We start from the raw sequence: 23440 nt of genomic DNA, 5'->3' as shown, positions 1-23440 counted from the left end.
GGGAACCCCGAGCAAATAATCCTTTTCCAACAGACATTGGAATACTAGCTATTTATTCCGTTGCCTAACTAAGTCACTACCCACTTTATATATGTAAATACAGTGTAACACAGTCCATTATTACTACTTATACAATGGGTGGGTCTAATCCTGAATGCTGATTGGTGAAAACCGCATTCCAGCCGGTGTCTAATCCACAAGTTACCACCGGCTAAATCTATGACGTTAAAATGCCTATTTACTCTGTTCCATCTGACTGTGCAATCCACTGTCTCATCAGTCCAGCCAGGCAACTTATGATCTCCACTATAAAAGCATCTACACATTATCTCACATTTCTTTTAGACTAAATTTGTTTTTAGTTTTCAACAGCAGAGATTTCTATAAACCTTGCTGTGTGTCTCCCTGACATTTTCAACATTGTTTCAATATTCAAATTTGATCTCCAGCTGTCCCATAGTAATGAACGTGATGGGAGTCAGGAGGGGACAGACAGGCAAGCAGCTTTTCTCAGTCAGTCTAAATCATGAATCAGCTGGCATCATTTTTTTGAATATATACAAAGAAATGTCAATAGAAAACAGGTAAAACGAAATGAAGTGCAGCTAGTTTGCAGTCTTTCCAGCTTCAGTTTGATGTGATTGTGTTAGCTGTGTTGTTGGCTAACTCCTCTGAACAACAGTGTCCTGACGAGTGAGCACATTATCTATGCCAGGCGAAATCGCTCCTCATTAGCTCATTGTTATGGATGTATCCAAATAAATTTCACTAGAAAACAGCTTAAACAAATGCAAATGCAGCTACTTTGCTGTTATTCTGGCCATAGTTGGCTAGCTAGCAAGTAAGGGATAAGAATATTGCCAGCCAGTATGGCAATGTAACATTTAGAACGAACGACTGGGTCGCGACACATAGATACAGAACAAAAAGACTAAACGACTGGGTCGCACCTCTAGCATCCGAACCGATAGAATGAACAACCAGCCAGCTTGGGTAGCAACCCTAGATTTTTGTCGGGACTATATCTTGTGGAAGGATGAAATAGTATGAATAAATTCATCAAAATAACGTTTTTAATGAAAATATGTCAATCATTATATGGATATGTTGGTAACCCATTGTATAAAATGTTTCATTATAAACGTTATTTTGATGAAATTATTTATTTTATACCTGCTGTAACCTGTCTATGTGATTAATATTTTTTATTTGATTTGTCTACTCTTAACCTCCCGCCTCAGAATGTCCCAGAGAATAGTTCTTCCTCTACATCATGCCGTTTCAAACAGTGTCTATTTTTGTCCACTCCGCACCATATTCCAAGTCACAGACAGAGTGCCTTTTGTATGCCACCCAGAAAGTGATGTGGAGCGTTGTAAAAGGAGATATTTTTTTACTAAGGACTAAGAAGCCAGTCTAAACTCAAAGCATGGTACTGCTTTGTCAGACTTTAGGGAAGGGGTGATCCCTTAAGATTCCTGGCTTCATTCTTATACATCAGGTGGATATAACCAGAATCATTGCTGGTTAAAACTTCAAACCTGCGGTTAAAACAAAGTTAAAAGAAAGAAAATAGAAAGAAAGAAAAGTGATTGTGGAGATTAATAGACGGCTTAATGGTGAGTAAGACAAGAGGATAAAGAAGATGGTCAAGGGGGTGACCAAATACTTCACAAATTCCTACATTCTTTACAAACTTCTCAATTGTTCCTCCAAAACGTACCGTCTGAAAGTTTTGTAGCTCCATCAGTGTCTTCTTGTCGACAACCACAGGTCCTATGAGTTTACAGTGGAAGGCTTCCTCTATCCTCCTGTAAGAGGTCATTCCTTCCAGGGCAATGAGGGCCATGGGTATCTGACTAGGACTGGTACTGCTCTGCTTGACCACTGCAGCAGCTCTCCTCTCTGTAGCTTCTGGTGAAAACACAGAAGGAATATGGGAATCTCAACTAGAAAGATGACAAGAACATGGACTTGACTTTGAACTATAGGAACAACTTTCTCTGAGTACTACAGTACAGCAATAGAGTAGTGAGTTTGCAGTCACTCAGACCTGATATCTACCCCGGATGGTCAGTTACTAATGAAATACTTCAGCCTTCACAGAAACAATGATCCATCAGCAGTAGCAGTTGATCAATCACCAATGTTTTGGAATCAACATGTATTTTTATACTCAGCGAAGGACCAGATCAGACTTTATAACATGTTGTGTCTTTATATGACATTTTATGACTTTATATGATATTACCTTTTATCATCTCTTTGAACTCCTGGAGGAGGACCTCCTGGGTGACCTCTGCCCCGGGGAATCCAGGAGGCCCCTGGGGGCCTGGAGGACCAGGAGGACCTGGTGGTCCTGGCTGACAGAGATCAGGAAATAATAACACATCACATAATAATATAGGATCATCATACATATACTCTACACATGATTTGACACAGAAAGTTGTTTCAATATTAAAACGATCAATATTCTACTTATGTATCGTACTAGATGCTTCGTGACCAATGTAATGAACGGACCAGTGCTTGATCAGCTAGCTTATTTGAACCATTACTGAAGACATTGTTATATTTACCAGTGGCCTTTTGCGTTTGCGACATTTCCCAGGGAAGTTGTCTACGGGTCGTTTCACAAAGTCCATCCATGATCCCAGGGGATCTACTCTCTGGTTGTCAGGAATCTATTAGACACATGAGAGAGAAAACCCATGAAATGTTTTTCATTCAAATAGACGGCATAGCTGGATCTAAACATAAGATGGCATGGGACACGGTTGGACTCCTGATATTAGACCACTTTTAAGGTCTGATTTTGGAATGAACACAGTTGAATGAATGAATACCATGTTGGCATTTAGGATTATGCTTTGAACACAGGCCTACTATGAATCAATGAGACACCAAAGAGAGCCAGATGTAGTTGAATTTGCCTGGCTGATTAATAGTGAGCACTAAACAAGTGCCTAGTAAAATAAAGTGGGAAAAAGGGTGCGGGCAGAATGTACTTAGAATCAAGCTAGCCCCAAACTGTTACACTGTGTTCGTATTCCTCAATAACAAATGCTCTTTGAGGAGAGCAGTGCTAATTGCAAGATTCATCAGATATTTCAGGCTGGAATCATTTCGCCCACTGTCACACAATGCAAAGTATTGTAACTAAGTAACTGAATCCAATGAGTCATATTTTCTGCTTACCAACCATAATTGGAAAATCTTGCCTTAAGATACTATTAAATGGTGCCAGACATCAAGGCAGGTCACACTATGAAGTGAACTCTCTTTCTTTCTCTCTCCCTGTCTCTCCTTGCCGGTCTACTGCCATTTCAGAGAGAGAGAATAAGCCTTTTTGTGTCATACCTTTCACTTTGCCAACTATGTTCAGTCACTTTTTCTGTCCAAGACTTTCCCTTTTTGCTTGTTTTTTCTCTCCAGATAATTCACTCAGGTGCCACGTCAATTATTATTTGCCCAATAGGGTCAGAGGAAAATAAACAAGACGTCTCAAGGGATTTTTTCAACACATGGACATTTCCATGATCATACTGTGCATTCAGGACCATGTAAAACATCTCTATCCATGGGCTATTTTAGTGCCCAATTAGTCTACAACAACATTTATAAACACCCAACAACACTTTCACCTATACCTACAAACATACTTACAGTATATCAGGAGTGTAATGACTGTATTGAATATGATAATAAATATAGTGGCATGCCATAAATGTCAACAGCGGCTGGTGAAATTGATTTGCCAGTAAAGTTCATTGCCTTATGTTAGTGATGATGATTGTAGACCTTTGCTTGATATGCAGGGATTCTGAATGTGTGATGATGTCATCCTTTTGTTGATAAAAAAAACCTCCTGACATGTTACCTTGATCCAAATGAAAGGCCTCTGCCACCCAATCATTCTAACCCTAGTTGTGTGAATTCCAATAACCGCAAATGCCTTGAATCCTCCCCAAGCAAAGCCCTCCTTCCTCCTCCCCAAATGTCAAGTGACTGTGGCGGAGATAGAAGAGGAGATTAGGACGAGCCATGAAGGTGAGCTGTCTGAAATGGAATTTGTTTAGGTTTGGCAGGAGGACACGGATCACTTATCTGCAAAACTAACATGCCGCCTTTTCTTCACAGAAATAGAGACTCGCCCTTCGTTATATTCAACAGTAACAAAGTAACCCATTGTTTGTCTTGTCTTCAATATTCTAGAATGAAAAAGGTTTCAAATTTGGGGTTTGTGTTTTTTTTTCTCTGCGTCTTCTCCCTTTTCTCTTTCCTTGTGACAGCAGACAAAATAAACAAGTTAAGTAACACAGTGCCTCCTGCATGTTGGATGTCTGTGGGTTTTTGTTGTGCTTTTGAAGCCTGGAGACAGATAAAAGGCAGACAGATTTTGTCAAGCCAAAGATACTGTTACTGCATAATCTGCCACATTTTTTCCACAACACCGCAACACAGCCAGTTAATTTTACTGAATCCTTTTCTTTCTTTTACCATTCATGCTGCATATAAATTCTGTCTTAATATCTCTCACTTTCATACAAACCTTACAAGAGCACATGAAAAATCTTTTGAATTTGAGATGGTGTAAAAAAATGAAAATCTTAAACATCTATTCCATAAGCTACACTTTACAAGTTTAATGAGTGTGATGATTTAAACACTGACGATCACCACTGAAGAGCCTCTCTGACAACTCTGTTTGATTGAAGTGATGCACGCTGAACATTGACAACAGAGTAAGGCACAAAACACGGAGCTTAACGCTACGCTTGACTGTTAATACCTAAGGACTCAAAAGAACTGCACCTCTTCTGCACCTCTCCTTTCATATTGATGTCATACGTATATCATCTTATGTGTTTTTTTCAGACCAACTCAAGTAAGCCCAAACATGCAACTTATAATTATATACTGTACCAGTCAAAAGTTTGGACACACCTACTCATTCAAGGGTTTTTCCTTAGTTTTACTATTTTCTACATTGTAGAATAATAGTGAAGACATCAAACCTTGAAATAACACATATAGAATCATGTAGTAACCAAAAAAGAGTTAAAAAAATCTAAATATATTTTATATTTGAGATTCTTCAAAGTAGCCACCCTTTGCCTTGATGTCAGCTTTGCACACTCCTGGTATTCTCTCAACCAGCTTCACCTGGAATGCTTTTCCAACAGTCTTGAAGGAGTTCCCACATATGCTGAGCAATTATTGGCTGCTTTTCCTTCACTCTGCGGTCCAACTCATCCCAAACCATCTCAATCGGGTTGAGGTCGGGTGATTGTGGAGGTCAGGTCATCTGATGCAGCACTCTATTACTCTCCTCTCCTTCTTGGTCAAATAGCCCTTACACAGACTGAAGGTGTGTTTTGGGTCATTGTCCTGTTGAAAAATAAATGATAGTCCCACTGAAGCGCAAACCAGATGGGATGGCGTAATCGCTGCAGAATGCTGTGGTAGCCATGCTGGTTAAGTGCGCCTTGAATTCTAAATAAATCAAAGACAGCGTCACCAGCAAAGCACCCCCACACCCTCACACCTCCTCCTCCATTCTTCACAGTGGGAACCACACATGCGGAGATCATCCATTTGCCTACTTTGCGGCTCACAAAGACATGGCGGTTGGAACCAAAAATCTTACATTTGGACTCATCAGACCAAAGGACAGATTTCCACCAGTCTAATGTCCATTGCTCATGTTTCTTGGCCCAAGCAAGCCTCTTCTTCATATTGGTGTCCTTTATTAGTGGTTTCTTTGCATAAATTCGACCATGAAGGCCTGATTCACGCCGTCTCCTCTGAACAAATTGATGTTGAGATGTGTCTGTTACTTAAACTCTGTGAAGCATTTATTTGGGCTGCAATTTCTGAGGCTGGTAACTCTAATAAACTTATCCTCTGCAGCAGAGGTAACTCTGGGTCTTCCTTTCCTGTGGCGGTCCTCATGAGAGCCAGATTCATTATAGCTCTTGATAGTTTTTGCGACTGCACTTGAAGAAATGTTCAAAGTTCTTGAAGTTTTCCGTATTGACTGTGCTTCATGTCTTAAAGTAATGATGGACTGTCATTTATCTTTGCTTATTTGAGCTGTTCTTGCCATAATATGGACATGGTCATTTACTAAATAGGGCTATCAACTGTATACCACCTCTACCTTGTCACAACACAACTGATTGGCTCAAACGCATTAAGAAGGAAAGAAATTCCACAAATTAACTTTTAACAAGGCACACCTGTTCATTGAAATGCATTCGGGGGGACTACCTCATGAGGCTGGTTGAGAGAATGCTAAGAGCGTGCAAAGCTGTCATCAAGGCAAAGGGTGGCTACTTTGAAGAATCTCAAATATAAAATACATTTTGATTTGTTTAACACTTTTTTGGTCACTACATGATTCCATATGTGTTATTTTATAGTTTTGATATCTTCACTATTATTCTGCAATGTAGAAAATAATACAAATAAAGAAAACCCCTGGAACGAGTAGGTGTGTCCAAACCTTTAACTGGTAGTGTATCTTAGCTATTCCCTGTGTGATAATAAAAAAAAGGCAGCATAGCACTGCCAGGAAAGCAGCCCTCTCGTTCTGCTTGTTATCGTCTTGTGTTGTTAGCACACGCCATTGTAATTAAGCGATTAAAACCGTGCCCTAAAGGATTTTCTCAATTTTAGGAAGTTGGCCCAGCTGTAACCAAGATAATTATTACTGTTATTCAAACTAAAAAACAAGATTGCGCAAATCACTGTTCCAACTTTTTTTGAGACTTTTATTCAGTGTGTAACACAAAATATCATGAGAGTTGCTACAGTAGCGTAGCAATAAAGCAATACCTCATGAGGATTTTAAGATCTGAATTTTATTCTGACTTTCATTGATCGGGCTTCACACTGCTACACACAGGTGGGCATCATATTTCTGCTACCATGACATCCAATAGTGATGATAGGTGGTGGTGCTTCCCACAGCTTGACAAGAAATTATGATTCATTGTACCTTAGTGAAACTATCTTGAATATGCCCTAGATGAAGGTCTTTACACAGAGAAATGAAAATCATAGCATGACGAAATAGAAAAAATGTCAGTTATGTTAAATCTAGTTCCTATTGAGTGTGGCTCTAAATAAACTATGTTCTCACTCACATACCTTTATATCAGCACATACAGCACATGAACAAAGTGAGTAGAGGATAGATACAGGTATCAGTCTGTTCTTCCCTTTGATCCCGGCTGTTGTTTGAGTGCCATCCAATAGCTGTGTCTTTCAACAGCTGTGAGAGCACACCACTCCAGTGGCAATTTGGGAAAATGTGTTAGACATTCTTAAGGTGTTAAACTGAAGGTACTCCTCAGAACATCAAACACTGTTGGGGGTGGGGGCTCTATTCCAACTGAGATGATGATATCTACTGCTACAGGCCCCAATTCTGATAATGCAATTAATTTTACTTACAAATATGTAACCACAACGACAGTATAAAAAAACATCACAATTTTCAGTTTCTACATACTTCTACAATACCATGAACATTGCACGTAAGCTTGCAGAGCTGTACTACCTGTGTAGTAAAACTGTCGTTACACATGTATTATGGAATTTGAGTTTTACAACAATTATGTAGCAGTTGAATTATAACTTCATTAAGTCCATGTCCAGGTTGGCAGGTAGCCTAGCTGTTAGAGAGTTGGGACAGTAACTGAACGGTCACTGGTTTGAATACCCGAGCCGACAAGGTGAAAAATCTGTCGATGTGTCCTTGAGCAAGGAACTTAATCCTAATTTGCTCCAGGGGCGTCGTACTACTATGGCTGACCCTGTAAAACAACACATTTCACTGTGCTCATCCAGTTGATGTGACAATTAAACATCATCATCATGATAATTCAGGAAACAGTTGTTTGAGGCGCAATGGATAATCCTTACGTTTGTGATACAGTTTGTTTGATGAAATGAAGTAGAATTTATTTTCTTCAATAAAGGGAGGGAAATATTCCCTGGGGAAGGCAACATTCCATCCAAAACACAGTCTGCATTACAAATGGCAAGTAGTGCACTATGTAGGGAATAGGGTGCCATTTGCGATGCAGACACAACCACAACTGTTAAGATACTCATCTGGAACAGCACTCCACATAGTAGGCAGCTTCTGAATCCTTTTGACTAAGGACCATTGCCGGCTCTTCTGTAGGCATACTGGAATAGCCCATAACTCTTAGCTTGTTTTCATTAACATGTCATTATCCTTATTAACTAGCCATATTATATTGTTTGACATGCACCAACTAGTATAGTCAAAATACCTGCAGCACACAAAGAATATCTTGAAACGTTAACTGCAGGGCTTACCTATGTAAGAATGCTGTTCATTGACTATAGCACAGCATTCAACACCATAGTACCCTCCAAGCTCATCATTAAGCTCGAGGCCCTGGGTCTGAACCCTGCCCTGTGCAACTGGGTCCTGGACTTCCTGACGGGCCAGCCCCCAAGTGGTGAAGGTAGGAAACAGCACCTCTATTTCACTGATCCTCAACACTGGGGCCCCGCAAGGGTGCGTGCTCAGCCCCCTCCTGTACTTCCTGTTCACCCATGATTGCGTGGCCACGCACGACTCCAACTCAATCATCAAGTTTGCAGACGACACAACAGTAGTAGGTCTGATTACCAACAATAACGAGACAGCCTACAGGGAGGAGGTGAGGGCCCTGGGAGTGTGGTGCCAGGAAAATAACCTCTCACCCAATGTAAAACAAAACAAAGGAGCTGATTGTGAACTTTAGGAAACGGCAGAGGAAGCACCCCCTCATCCACACTGACTTGACCACAGTGGAGAAAGTGAAAACCTTCAAGTACCTCGGCGTACACATTTCTGACAAACTGAAATGCTCCACCCACACAGACAGTGTGGTGAAGAAGATGCAACAGCACCTCTTCAACCTCAGAAGGCTGAAGAAATTTGGCTTGGCACCTAAAACCCTCACAAACTTTTACAGATGCACAATTAAGAGCATCCTGTCGGGCTGTATCACCGCCTGGTACAGCAACTGCACCGCCCACAACCGCAGGGCTCTCCAGAGGGTGGTGAGGCCTGCCCAACGTATCACCGAGGGCAAACTACCTGCCCTCCAGGACACCTACAGCACCCGATGTCACAGGAAGGCCAAAAAGATCATCAAGGACAACAACCACCCGAGCCACTGCCATCCACTATCATCCAGAAGGCGAGGTCAGTACAGGTGCATCACAGCTGGTTCCAAGAGAGTGAAAAACAGCTTATATCTCAAGGCCATCAGACTGTTAAATAGCCATCACTAGCACATTAGAGGCTGCTGCCCTATATACATAGACTTGAAATCACTGAACACTTTAATAATTGGAACACTTGTCACTTTAATAATGTTTACACATTTTGCATTACTCATCTCATATGTATATACTGTATTCTATTCTACTGCATCTTAGTCTATGCAGCTCTGACATTGCTTGTCCAAATCTTTATATATTCTTAATTCCAGTCCTTTACTTTAGATTTGTGTATTGTTAGATATTACTTGTTAGATATTACTGCACTGTTGGAGCTAGAAACACAAGCATTTCGCTACACCCACAATAACACCTGCTAAACACGTGTATGTGACCAATAAAATTTGATTTTATTTGATTTGATTTACCCACCAAACAGTGAGAGCAGGGTGCACCAGTCACTCTAAAAAAAAAGCTTGTAAGATTATTACTAATGTTGCTAGCATGTTGTGTGAACAGGTAGAGGTACCGATATAGTTTGACATGGGACAGGATGATGGAGAAGCGTCCCTAATCTCTTGTTTTTAAGTCGTTGTAGCCCCTGTGCAGACATCCATGCAAGGTGGAGGAGGCTAATGCAGCTAGGGCCTAGCCCATCCAGAGAGGCAGGGATTCTCAGGCTGCAGCTAGAGCTAGGCTAGGGAGAACCTGCGTGCTTCCCCACTGTCATGCATCCACCCCCGTTTCCTCCAAAAGAATATCCCATCCATCCTGGTCCTCCCCTGATGCACCTCACAGACAGAGGATTTACTACCACAACGCTAAATATGGTTGGACATGCAACAGGCGCAACTGGTGCACACTGCACACACCCTGCACTTTAACTTTGCAGATATGTCACACACAAGTTGTTTAGGATATGAGCAAAGTGTAGGCCTATGCATATAAACCACAAGAACATACACTCCACTTTAAATCTAGAGGGGGCTACCAAATTATGAGACAAAATAAGAAACCTGGACACTGCTCTTGCTTGTATCACTGCTCTTTTTTAAGCTTTACGTATTGGCCTCAAGGCCTTCGTCAGAGCCTTTGCTATCAAATTATAAAACGATACAACTGTAAAGGATCAAGCAAATTTGAAATCCCACTATGTGTGCATATGCTGCACGTATACATATTCCTATAGCGTAGCCTTCGTGTTATCTTTTCCTTGTTTCCACAAAACAACTGCTACAGTGTCAACATGCCATATACCATAAATTCCGGACTATAAGCCGCAACTTTTTTCCCAGGCTTTGAACCTCGCGGCTTAAACAATGACGCGGCCAATATATGGAAATTGGAAATCGTGTTCTGATGCTGATTGGCTTGTTTTTAGGCAGTTACGAAACAAGTGTTCTTTTCTTCTTAGGAAGGCCAAGTCTGAATATTTTATGTCTGTTACCACTGATAACCTGAATGACCCTAGAAAGTTTTGGAAGGCTATTAAGTCTATGTCTGGTAACAGTAATGTTAATGAATTACCGTCATGTGTATTGAAGGACTCTGTTGCTATATATGACAAAACTGAAATGCTGAATTGTTTCAATGAGCACTTTGTATCATCTGGTAGGCTGTTTGATTCAGTGTCCTCTGTCTCTGTACAACCTTGTGTGGATGAACCAGTGAGAGCTGGTCAAACTTTTAGCTTTTTGCCATTCTCAGTGCAGGTGGTACATAAAGCCCTGAAATCCTTAGATCAGAGAAAGCCTGCAGGTCCTGATCTTTTGGATCCCTGCTTTTTAAATCTGGCAGCTGATTTCATAGCTGAACCACTTACATATCTGTTTAATCTAACCCTGGAATGTAATGAAATTCCAAAGATCTGGAAATCAGCATTTGTCCTGCCACTTTTAAAAGGGGGAGATCCAACTCTTTTAAATAATTATAGGCCAATCTCAAAGCTGTCACCCCTGGTGAAAATACTTGAAACCCTTGTGAGTGAACAGCTAAAAGAGTTTTTATTTACTAACTCTATTTTATCAATGTACCAATCGGGTTTCAGGAAGAAGCATAGCACAATTACAGCAGCCATGAAGGTTTTAAATGATATCACTGAAGCTCTTGACAAAAAACAGCATTGTGTCTCACTTTTTATTGATCTCTCTAAGGCTTTTGATACAGTTGATCATGCTATACTAAGGCAGAGATTGTCGAGTGTAGGTCTTTCAGAGCATGCAGTTGCATGGTTTGTTAACTATCTGTCTGATAGAACTCAGTGCACTCAATTTGACGGGCTTAGGTCTGTTAAATTGTCTGTCTTAAATGGTGTGCCCCAAGGCTCTGTACTCGGTCCTCTCTTATTCACTATTTATATAAATAATTTAGACAAAAATGTCCAAAATGCACAACTTCATTTTTATGCTGATGATACTGTTATTTACTGTTGTGCTTCATCTCTTACAAAAGCTTTCCAGAACTTGCAAACTGCTTTTAATACTGTTCAACATACCTTGTCTCAATTGAAGCTTATCGTCAATACTGACAAAACTAAACTACTGGTGTTTTCTAAAGCAAGAAATAGACCTCTGAACCTTTCACCTATTACTACCTGTCAGGGCAAGGAGATTGAGGTTGTAACCTCATATAAATATCTTGGAATTTTGATTGATGATGGCCTCTCTTTTAAAATGCATATTCAGCAACTTACAAAAAAATGGAAGCTGAAATTAGGATTTTATTTTAGGAATAAGGCTTGTTTTTCTTTTGAAGCCAGAAGGAGGCTAGTATCAGCTACATTTATGCCTTTACTAGACTATGGGGATATTTTATATAAGAATGCTTCCGCTCAGTGTTTGAGATCAATTGACACCCTTTAGCATGGCACTTTGAGATTTATTTTAAATTGCAAAACCCTTACGCACCACTGCACTTTGTATACCAGGGTTGGCTGGCCTTCTCTAGTCACTCGTAGGCTCAGTCACTGGTATACTTTTATTTACAAAGCCATTTTGGGTTTACTACCTTTTTATTTGGGCATTTTTATTGTTCAGAAATGTGGTTGGTACTCTCTTCGTTCGCGGGATTTTATCCTGCTAACTGTTCCAAATGTCCGAACTGAATTTGGTAAAAGGGCTTTTATGTACTCTGAAATTACGGTACTGTATATGTATGCATACACTGAGTGTGCATTCCTTTCCAGTGTAAGAGAGCTACTTAAACAGTCAAATGTATTTATGAAATCTCCTAGGGAATAATAACCGTGCTTTGCTCTCAACATAAAAAGTCTAAAAGCTGAAGAGAGTCTGATTGCTGTCACACCTGCTTTGTGTACAACTTATAGTCTTCACATTGCTCCAGTGGTGGCTCTTTCCCCAGGTATCTGTGGTAGGTAAGAGAAACCATTAAAAAAGACTCTGGCTCCACATCCATATCAAGCTGAAAACTGAGCTACAAGTATGCCAGACCTGGATTCAAATGTAATTTAATATAATTTCAAATAATGAATATTAATATATTTCATTCATTAAGTGTTTTTCATTTACAGACAGGAATCATAAAGCTCTGAAAATACTTGACCTGTCCTTGATTGAGCTTGCCTATTGCAACAGAACCAACTATGCAGATAATGGCCACCAGGCAGTTCAGACAGGCTAAAGCAAACACTAAAAGTATTTGAAAGATTTCAAATAGTATTTGAGCCCAGGTCTGAGTTATGCCCCAGGTAGATAGATACTCATGAGAGCTTCTCTTTGTGCACTCATTTGTGGTTCCACTCTGCCACATAAATACAGTGCTCATTTATGTTTGGTTTAAGCACTGTCTCTGTGGAAGTACTCTGCTCACTTACTTTATGAGGTACTAAAAACCAGTTGTAAGTAGAAAAGCACAGAATATGAGAAGGAAAAAAATAAAATATATATATACTGCTCAAAAAAATAAAGGGAACACTTAAACAACACATCCTAGATCTGAATGAAATAAATAATCTTATCAAATACTTTTTTCTTTACATAGTTGAATGTGCTGACAACAAAATCACACAAAAATAATCTATGGAAATCCAATTTATCAACCCATGGAGGTCTGGATTTGGAGTCACACTCAAAATTAAAGTGGAAAACCACACTACAGGCTGATCCAACTTTGATGTAATGTGCTTAAAACAAGTCAAAATGAGGCTCAGTAGTGTGTGTGGCCTCCACGTGCCTGTATGACCTCCCTACAACGCCTGGGCATGCTCCTGATGAGGTGGCGTATGGTCTCCTGAGGGATCTCCTCCCAGACCTGGACTAAAGCATCCGCCAACTCCTGGACAGTCTGTGGTGCAACGTGGCGTTGGTGGATGGAGCGAGACATGATGTCCCAGATGTGCTCAATTGGATTCAGGTCTGGGGAACGGGCGGACCAGTCCATAGCATCAATGCCTTCCTCTTGCAGGAACTGCTGACACACTCCAGCCACATGAGGTCTAGCATTGTCTTGCATTAGGAGGAACCCAGGGCCAACCGCACCAGCATATGGTCTCACAAGGGGTCTGAGGATCTCATCTCGGTACCTAATGGCAGTCAGGCTACCTCTGGCGAGCACATGGAGGGCTGTGCGGCCCCCCAAAGAAATGCCACCCCACACCACAACAAAGCCACCGCCAAACCGGTCAAGCTGGAGGATGTTGCATGCAGCAGAACGTTCTCCACCGCGTCTCCAGACTCTGTCACGTCTGTCACGTGCTCAGTGTGAACCTGCTTTCATCTGTGAAGAGCACAGGGCGCCAGTGGCGAATTTGCCAATCTTGGTGTTCTCTGGCAAATGCCAAACATCCTGCACGGTGTTGGGCTGTAAGCACAACCCCCACCTGTGGACGTCGGGCCCTCATACCACCCTCATGGAGTCTGTTTCTGACCGTTTGAGCAGACACATGCACATTTGTGGCCTGCTGGAGGTCATTTTGCAGGGCTCTGGCAGTGCTTCTCCTGCTCCTCCTTGCACAAAGGCGGAGGTAGCGGTCCTGCTGCTGGGTTGTTGCCCTCCTACGGCCTCCTCCACGTCTCCTGATGTACTGGCCTGTCTCCTGGTAGCGCCTCCATGCTCTGGACACTACGCTGACAGACACAGCAAACCTTCTTGCCACGGCTCGCATTGATGTGCCATCCTGGATGAGCTGCACTACCTGAGCCACTTGTGTGGGTTGTAGACTCCGTCTCATGCTACCACTAGAGTGAAAGCACAGGCCAGCATTCAAAAGTGACCAAAACATCAGCCAGGAAGCATAGGAACTGAGAAGTGGTCTGTGGTCCCCACCTGCAGAACCACTCCTTTATTGGCGGTGTCTTGCTAATTGCCTATAATTTCCACCTGTTGTTTATTCCATTTGCACAACAGCATGTGAAATTTATTGTCAATCAGTGTTGCTTCCTAAGTGGACAGTTTGATTTCACAGAAGTGTGATTGACTTGGAGTTACATTGTGTTGTTTAAGTGTTCCCTTTATTTTTTTGAGCAGTGTGTATATATATATATATATATTGTTCATGTGAAAGGCAAAGGCAAATGTGAGAACACATGCAAAATTCTCCCACGCTTCAACACCTACTAAATGTCTATAGGACTGATGTATTATCACAACAAAGGCTCTAAAAGTAATTCAAGGATTGCCAAGATTTTAACAATCATTTGGACTAGGTGCACAGATCATCATCTGTTCATGATTAATGCAATGCATTCTACCCCAGACAATTCTTTACATGGGAGAGAATATACTTAAAATCTCTGGTAGATTGCGGTGAAATCATGTTGCTTTCTTTTAAGAGCCCAATGTGAAGCTGATGTAGAGGAACATGACCAGCACATAAAACATAGCAGGCGAGATCAAGGGATTTCTGACAGGAAATCCAAACCAAACAGAACCTCTCTGATATGTAAAAACAGAAATGTTGTATTTCTGGCACCCAAAACGGAACGCAAGGGGAATATCATCCTAGCAGTTTATTTTATTTGAAGATTTCAGATGTAATGACAAAAGGCTGTTTATTAGTATTATGGCTGTCTGTCAGGATTTCAATGAGGGCATAAATCAATTGTATAATGCATTAAGTAAGCAAGGGTCATTAAGATGTGTAATAAAACAAAACATCCCATAGGATAGGCCTCATCCTCACACAGTAAGGGTATCCTTGTTCGCACTCGATTTACAGTTCCAACTCTGTTCCCAATTATTATTATTTTTTTTTTGTGTGTGTGTGTGTGTGTGTGTGTGTGTGTGTGTGTGTGTGTGTGTGTGTGTGTGTGTGTGTGTGTGTGTGTGTGTGTGTGTGTGTGTGTGTGTGTGTGTGTGTGTGTGTGTGTGTGGCCTATCTCTGAGTGTGTGAGTGGGCCAAGGGTTTCCTGTGGGATGGGTCCAGTCCCCTGTGTGTTGGGCTATCCAAACGGTCCCACACACTCCTTCATTAAGCATGGTGTTCGGATGAGAGAGGGGAAACTCAAGTCTCCCCCAGGGCACTGCTTAACCATTACTCAACACGCTATGCGTGATGTTTGACTTGACTGCCTCCATTACTGCCATGACTGACTGAGCCCTTTGCTGCTCCACACTGACAGATTTCACTGCACTTTGGAAAGGAGTGAAATAAGTGGCAAATTGATATATTGTTTCCGTAGTTCTGCCCTCACACTGTATTTATTGTGCTAGTCAGTGAAATCATGATAGATTGGATCGTGGATGATGACCCATCTATGCTATGACGAAGGGTAGAAGAAAAACTTGTCTAGCGCTGTGAGCGATTTTAACAGACATAATGTTATTTTGGTGCAAAAAGTTACTGCTTGGTATCATCTCACCAGATTTCACTCAGTGCAACACTCCACACCTCAACTGTGATCAATTTCAAATGGAAAATCTCTGAAGGAATGTGGTCTGCTGCACCCTGCCAACAGCTCTCACTGGGGTTGGGCCAGATGCAAAATGAATGCCATCATAAGAAGACTTTCCACTGCATGAGAGAAAAGAAAAACATGCAAATGTATAAACGGGTTGGCTTGTTTGAAGATACAAGGTGGTGTTCTCCTGCCATCATAATGTAACTCTAATAAGCAGGTTGTTTTCTCCAAGACATTACAGGTACAGATGTGAGGATAAAGTGAAACTTGAACAAACCATAATAACTGCATTAAATTAAATAAAGGATCCAAGCACCGCTTGCAGCTGGCATAGTAGATATTATTAGTTTTTTACTGGACACATTTTCAGTGAACTCCGGATGATATAGAATAACATTTTGCTGATGTATTGTCCATACAAAATGCACAATAAGACGTGCTCAAGTTCCGTAGCCTAAAAGAGTGTTATGTAGCCTACACAAGTCTTGTTGCATTGTCCAAGCTTGAACATCTCCACTTTTAACCTTAGATGTAAAGTCTAAACCCCAGGGTCCTCAACTAGAAGTGACAGTATTTGGCCGAGACACTATCTGGCATAACACAGGGTCTTAGGAGTGATTATGTCATTACCCTTAGATTGTGGGAGACAAGATGAGAAAAATGTAAGTGGGGGGGGGGGCACAGGGGGATAATCCTTGTCGAGGTGTCCTCTTTCAGAACCCTTTCTATGGGGCTTTGTGAGGGGCTTACACGGCACGCTGCCCCAGTTTTTCGGGGCCGCAACGCCCCTATCGGATGTCCCAGACATAGCGGAGTCAGACTGGCCCTGTGAATGACAGAATCAATGGGCTGGGAACAGCATTGCCAAAGCTCTTTAAATATCTGCCCACCTATCTTTCCCAGGAATTACATCATGGCAGTCTGCCTGTGGCCTGTTGCTGGACCATGGGGAGATGGAAGGGACGGATGGGGGCTTTGGAGACAGAGACACCCTGGGCTCGGTGAGATAGATGGGAGAGAGAACAGAACAGATATATCCCAGTGGGGTGCAGTAGTCCTCAGTTTTCAGCGGCCTGGGGGTTGACATAAGGTCATGCTTCATAGCCTTCTGCTTTTACAGGGCAAACCAAGTCAAATAAACACAGCCAGGCCACAATGAGACATGCTAAGGCTGAATAATGTGTTCTTCTTCTTGAGAATACAGAAACAAGACCTCACTCTATGGCAAATAAAACAGAGCAGAGACAAACTGGTAGATCTTGGATAGGGAGGCAGGGCTGGTACTGAGTGGATGGGGCAGCAAGGGTTATTTGAGAATGCCAACACAATGGGTGGGCTAAAAGCAAAACAAATACCTATTTGGAAACCCCTGGAAATATGCAATACCAGCCATAAACCAATAAATAAGAATGTGAAAGGTCAAATGCTGTTTTTGGACATGGAAACAATATTTTTTCAACTTTTTCATCAGTTTATTTCAAAGCTATTTATATATTATATTTTGGTGTAAAACTCTACTTTTCTATCTGTTTGCCAAATCATTAAGCCTTTTAAACTACCGAACTACTGTCCATATTTGATCTTTAAATAAATACTTTGGCTACACATTTAGAGAATGTAGACTACACTGTCACATTTTCTTATCCCTAATTCATGATGATCCAAACCCTCGAGTGCTGATTTGTCAATAAACAGTCCTTAAAACTGATAAGCTGGGAAATTGGTGCTTGCCCCCAGCCAGCAGTGAGGACTAATTGATGCATTGATCAGCCTTTAAATGTCCACATACCACACATTCTTCAGGAAGGCATCCATTTAGGGTTTCACACATTTCAGACACTTCACTTTCTCAGGCTTGACCCAGTAGGGCACACCTCTTCTATGCTGGCAACTGCCCACATCACTACACTCATTCTCTCTATGGAACACTCTACAGAACACTCTATACAACATTTTTTTACTCTACACTGCACCTTAGAGACTGCACCTTAGAGTCATTCAACACTGGTCACTTTAGTCATGTTTATGTAATGTTAATTGATCTGAAAATGTTTCTGGAGTTAGAAACAGATAAGATATTAGCATTCCTGCAACATTATTTTCTTGAAATGTAAATTGATCTCAGAGAAATTAAGATAATTGATTACTCACATTATATGTGCATACTGTAATCTCCACATAACTCATCTCCTATATAACTACTGCTGTAAATACCTTTTCCTACTTATACAATATATTGTCAATACTCTCAATACACACCACGTATTTATATTCAGGACTCTGACATTGTTCATTCTGATATTTCATAATTTATTGTTTTTTCTTACTTTTGTATTTGTGTATTAGCATTGTACTGTTAGACACTTACTGCACTGCTGGAGCTAGAAACACAAGTATTTCACTGCACTGCTTCAACATTTGCTAATCTGTGTATGCAATAAATAAACTTTGATTTGATTTGACATGGATTATACATTCATTAAGCCTGAATCAAGTCCAGTTATACATGAATCAAGTCCAAATAATGCTGTTGGAGCATGTCATCTGCCAGCACCAGCCATTGCAATCCATAATTTAACAAGTGAATTATCACTCCTTAAACTGAGGGGAAGACATTTCAGCTCAGGTATTTGACTCAGAATAGATTCCAAGGTTAATAGAATGCAATCAGATGATTTAGCAAAGGATTTAGCACTAGGAACAAAAGCATTTTGCTTCAATATCATCTGCTAAATATGTGTATGTGACCAATAACATTTTATTCTATTTTATGTTGTTTCAATTTTGGTAGCACTAATGCAATTGTATTTTCTATTAAATCTGTACTTTGATAATTATCAGATCATGTAATCAAAATCAAAAGTTACAATCAAATACCACTGATAAAGTGAGTAACATATTCCACATACTAATCATAATCCTTCTTCCGATGTTCAGCACTTGTATCGTCAGAATAAATATACACATTTCAGCCATAAGGTTTGAAATACACCAGCAGGTCTACAGAGCAGAGAGGGCTTGGGACTATAGGGTTCTATCTGCATTTTTATCCAAATGTAGTTATTGACATAGCCTTGTACTGTTCGATGTTCTCTACCTATATAGTACTATAAATACCCTAAATCATGTTGTTAAGTTAAAAAAAATCCAGATAGAAATTGCTGACACCATTCAAACCAATGAGGGTTCGGATCTTTAATCATCTCAGAATCATATTTTTTACAGATGGAACCTTATAGTCCTAAGCTTCTTAGAGTTTGGAGGTAGCCACTGGTGAAGATCACATTTTAGTTTCAAATCAAGCATTACCTTGGTGCTCTCGCCGACCTCTTCGCTGTTGGAGAGAGTAGCGTTGTACGCCTCTGTGTGCTGTGGGGGGGTCTCCTTCGGCCTCTTCCTCTCCTTCTTGGCGTCCACCCCTTCCAGCAGGACACACTGGGTCCAGAACACCGCAGCCAGCACAACCAGTGGCCCACACCACATCTTAAACACAAACTGAATCAACCCAAATATCCCTGGAACCGTGTGAAGAAGCCTCTTTGGACAACTGACGCAATGGTCTGCCCAAACTGTCCAACAATTGGAAAGAATAAAGCTATTGCCTGATTACAAAAATGAAAGGACCCTAAACAGGATGATTAGACTGCAAACTGGAGAACTGCAACGACTATAAGGGCTGAAGGACTCCTGGTTTGGCTGCCTGCTGCTCTCTTCCTGATGAGCTTTGAGCCTGGCAGCAGAGTGTTGCTGGAGCTGGAGCACAGCTAACTCTAGCCAGAAAGCCAAGCAGCTTACTCAACTATGAAATGTGTCAAGTGAAATGGTCCCGGCGAATGACAAATCGACGTAGATCTGACAGCAAATAAACCCATTAGTGTGATTTTTCATGCTTTCTGCTCTGTGGGGTTGGGGGGGGGGGGGGGGCGTTTGAAGCTGAGGTTGGGTGGGTGGGTGGGTGGGAGGAAGGGAGGGAGGAAAACCTTAGATAGGAGTGGATGGTAGAGTTCTCTATCCCCCTCTTTCTTGCTCTTTCGCTCACACTAAGCAATGGATCCTCCTCATAGTTTTCCGATAGTTGGGTGCAGTGGAAGTCTCATAAGAGTTTGTATTTTCTTCAGAGAATGCTGCTTGGCATTCAAGCCCTCAGTCCACCTCACACATGGTTCCCACAGGACTTGCCATAGAATAAAAAGGGGAGTTGGAGATGGTCCAATTTTCTTAGCCTTTGGTCCTCCTTTTATTATTTTCTCCTTGAAGGGTATACAATTGGTCCCCCGCAGCAGAAGCTCTGGAAAGAAAACTTCAAAGTGGTGTAAAAGACACTTTGAGGGGTATTAGCAACACGGTCTCCCCTGTCCAGTACACCCAGCTGTACATAACTCACTACTGTTCATTCATCAACCCAGTCCGTCTGCTCTGGGGTGACAAAATCATGTGCAGTTTCACCTCAGAGAGCACTGTGTTTGTGTCTGTGTGTGTGGTAGGTCCCTGTTGCTTGCTTGCTCCGCCACACTCTCTCTCTCTCTCCCGCTCTTCTACTTCTTTTGTGTTGCTCTCTCTCTCTGTGACTGAGCTTACAGGAAGGCTCATCATCACTCTCTCTCTCTCTCTCTCTCCCTTTCTCTTTTACCTTCCCCTAGCTGCCTCTATTTTTCTCATCAGTGAATTGGCAACCCCACTGTTTTGTTCAGTCTCTGTTTTATCTCATAGATGAAATGGTTGACTCCTTTTTTGAAAACTGAGGAGGTTCTTTGGCCGATATGTGTGTGTGTGTGTGTTGTGTGTCTTTTTAGTATATTTTAATTACAATTTTACCTCAGTATAGCCCTGTGTTTGGATCTAATTCATACTGCGGAATTGATGTACGTACCTTCAGAAAAAAAGACCCTCAGGCACTCTCTTGTGTAATCTGTTGTTTGACAAATTGCCAAGGAATGAATTCTGCCTGTCCCATGTGGTGGGACACATAGTTGGTGTACCTGTCCTCATGTTTCCAAAAAGTGTTGAAATAGGATCTGCTTTTACAAGGAGTCGCCTCCAAAAATTCCTTGTCTGAAATATACTGGGATCTATTGTTCCTCACTTAAATGTAATTGCCACATAAACAAATACAGTATATCAAAAGTAAGACATGGTTAATAGTAAATGTCTTGATGCAGATCGCTTTTTTGAGTACATTTACAGGGAAACCATTGCAGTGAAAGGCTAGCAAACGTGTCTCTTGAAAGCAATGTTATATGTTTTCAAAATAAATGTATCTTTATATGTCAAGAGCAGACATGTTTTTATTTATTTTTATAAATTAAGCATAGGATGTAGGCTATGCAGTTAACAGTTAGGGTGTAGGCTAAAGTATGCATTTAGCAGTTTGTGCACTTTACAGAGAAACATTTAAGAAAATAAAACCAAAGGAAGGTTGGATTTAAAGCCTGCCTCAATAAAGTTGTATAGTGATGTAGGCTACTTACTGTACCTTAGAGGTGATGGATGATTATGGATCCACAGCATTGACACTGTAAAGAAATATTACTTGTGAACAGTGCCACCCAGAGGTGAATCAATGCATGGATAGTGCACCGCCCATTCTTACCTGAAAAAAAGAACTGTTGTGCTCATAATATTCCATAAGCACTGCAGATATATGATATAAATTAATGTATTTTTGCATGTGATAATGTCAGTGGTGTAAAGTACTTAAGTAAAAATACTTAAAATTACTACTTAAGTTTTTTGGGGGTATCAGTACTTTACTATTTATATTTTTGAAAACTATTAATTCACTACATTCCTAAAGAAAAGAATGTACTTTTTACTCCATACATTTTGAATGCTTAGCAGGACAGAAATATGGTCCAATTTACGTACTTATCAAGAGAACCACTCAGGTCATCCCCACTGCCTCTAATCTGGCGGACTCACTAAACACACGTTTCGTTTGTAAATTATGTCTGAGTGTTGGAGTGTGCCCCTGGCTGTCCGTAAACTTCAAAAACAAGAAAATGGTGCCGTCTGGTTTGCTTAATATATGGAATTTGAAATTATTTATACTTGTACTTTTACTTTTGATACTTAAGTATATTTTAGCAATTACATTTACTTTTGATATTTGAGTGTCTTTAAAACTAAATCGTTTTTGACTTTATCTCAAGTACTATTGTACTGGGTGACTTTCAATTTTACTTGAGTCATTTTCTATTGAGATATCTTTACTTTTACTTAAGTATGTCAATTGGGTACTTTTTCCACCACTGGAAAATGTGATCTGGGGCATGTTTAAATGTTGTTAGTGACACACTTTAATATCTGTGTGTGGCTTTAAATGTGACACTTCCCAAAACCCCCACTAGTGGTCAGTCTATCTACAGATTGATGCTTTTCAAGAGCTATGTAGGCTGGGTGCGTTCGTTTTGCACCACCCGGTGCCTCGAATGTGTGGAAATGGTCCAAATGTGCAAACTCTGCTTACCCGGGGTACTGGGGCGATGCAAAACAAACACAGCCATTCTCACCAGGAAAGAGAAAACCACTGCCAGAAAAACATTGCAGTTTGTTTGCTGAAACCAGAAATTCCACAACTCACCTAGCTAGCTAATCAAACTCAGATCTGAAGGTATATTGCTGTGTCTGTGGTAGTGACGCCAACCCGCAGTCCACGTGGTAATATCTGTAGGTCGGACGGGTTTAGAGTCATTAAATACTGTGTGGCTGTAGGGCCAGGTGTGTGGAGGGCGGAATAAAGAGAATAAAGAGAAACAATACCTTTAAAAAAATCCATAAATGTAATATAATAAGACAAAAGCTGCAAAAGGAGAGTTGAAAATAAAGAGAAGGGAGGGCCAGAAAAGTTATGTTTGGTAAAGATTTGGTGAAGTGGTAGATGATGATAGCAGTGTTGTTATGTGTCATGATTGTGAGACTCTATACGAATTCGACAGACAAGATGGGACTTCAAATAGGCCTATGGCATGTCAAGGGATCTGTGGCCTACTGTTTAGATGGGTTTAACAGAAACTGAAATCTGGACATTGACTAACCAGAATAACCTACTCTTTTTGGCAAACTCCAAAGACCTGATAATACTAGTCCCGTGTGAATAGACATCCCTGTGTTTTGAGAGAAATGTTTGAGTTTGACAGGTGTTGCATGCGGTTTGAGCAAAAAAATTATAACTGATACGATAAATTTAACAAAGGGTCTACATGTATCGACTTTCACAGTGAATGCTTTTGTTTATATGTTTTGTGCGAATTGAACATTGCCAAATGCAGAATTTATTTAACCTATTTCATGCAACCCTTGCTGTTAATAGATCACAAAGCAGCATACAA

General features: G+C 40.9%; 1 protein-coding gene across 2 annotated transcripts in view; it reads right to left on the bottom strand.

Annotated features, from left to right (window-relative positions):
- The window catches only part of LOC106572563 (adipolin), a 29406-nt gene extending 8658 nt beyond the window's left edge, over positions 1-20748 (bottom strand). Inside the window, exons 1-4 of one of the 2 annotated variants that reach the window (XM_014146857.3) lie at positions 19422-20748; positions 2583-2687; positions 2252-2363; positions 1724-1911 (exon numbers count right to left, since the gene is read on the bottom strand). In XM_014146857.3, the coding sequence (XP_014002332.1) occupies positions 1724-1911; positions 2252-2363; positions 2583-2687; positions 19422-19595 (579 nt within the window). In that variant the 5' untranslated portion in view covers positions 19596-20748. Of the gene's footprint in view, positions 1-1723; positions 1915-2251; positions 2364-2582; positions 2688-19421 lie in introns of both variants that reach the window. The other variant, XM_014146856.3, reaches the window with a different exon arrangement.
- Between the last annotated feature and the right edge of the window lie 2692 nt (positions 20749-23440).

The sequence above is a fragment of the Salmo salar genome, chromosome 15, assembly GCF_965601325.2.
Source record: "Salmo salar chromosome 15, fSalSal1, whole genome shotgun sequence".
In the NCBI taxonomy this organism is placed as follows: Eukaryota; Metazoa; Chordata; class Actinopteri; order Salmoniformes; family Salmonidae; genus Salmo; species Salmo salar.
This window is presented reverse-complemented; position numbering and strand designations above follow the sequence as displayed.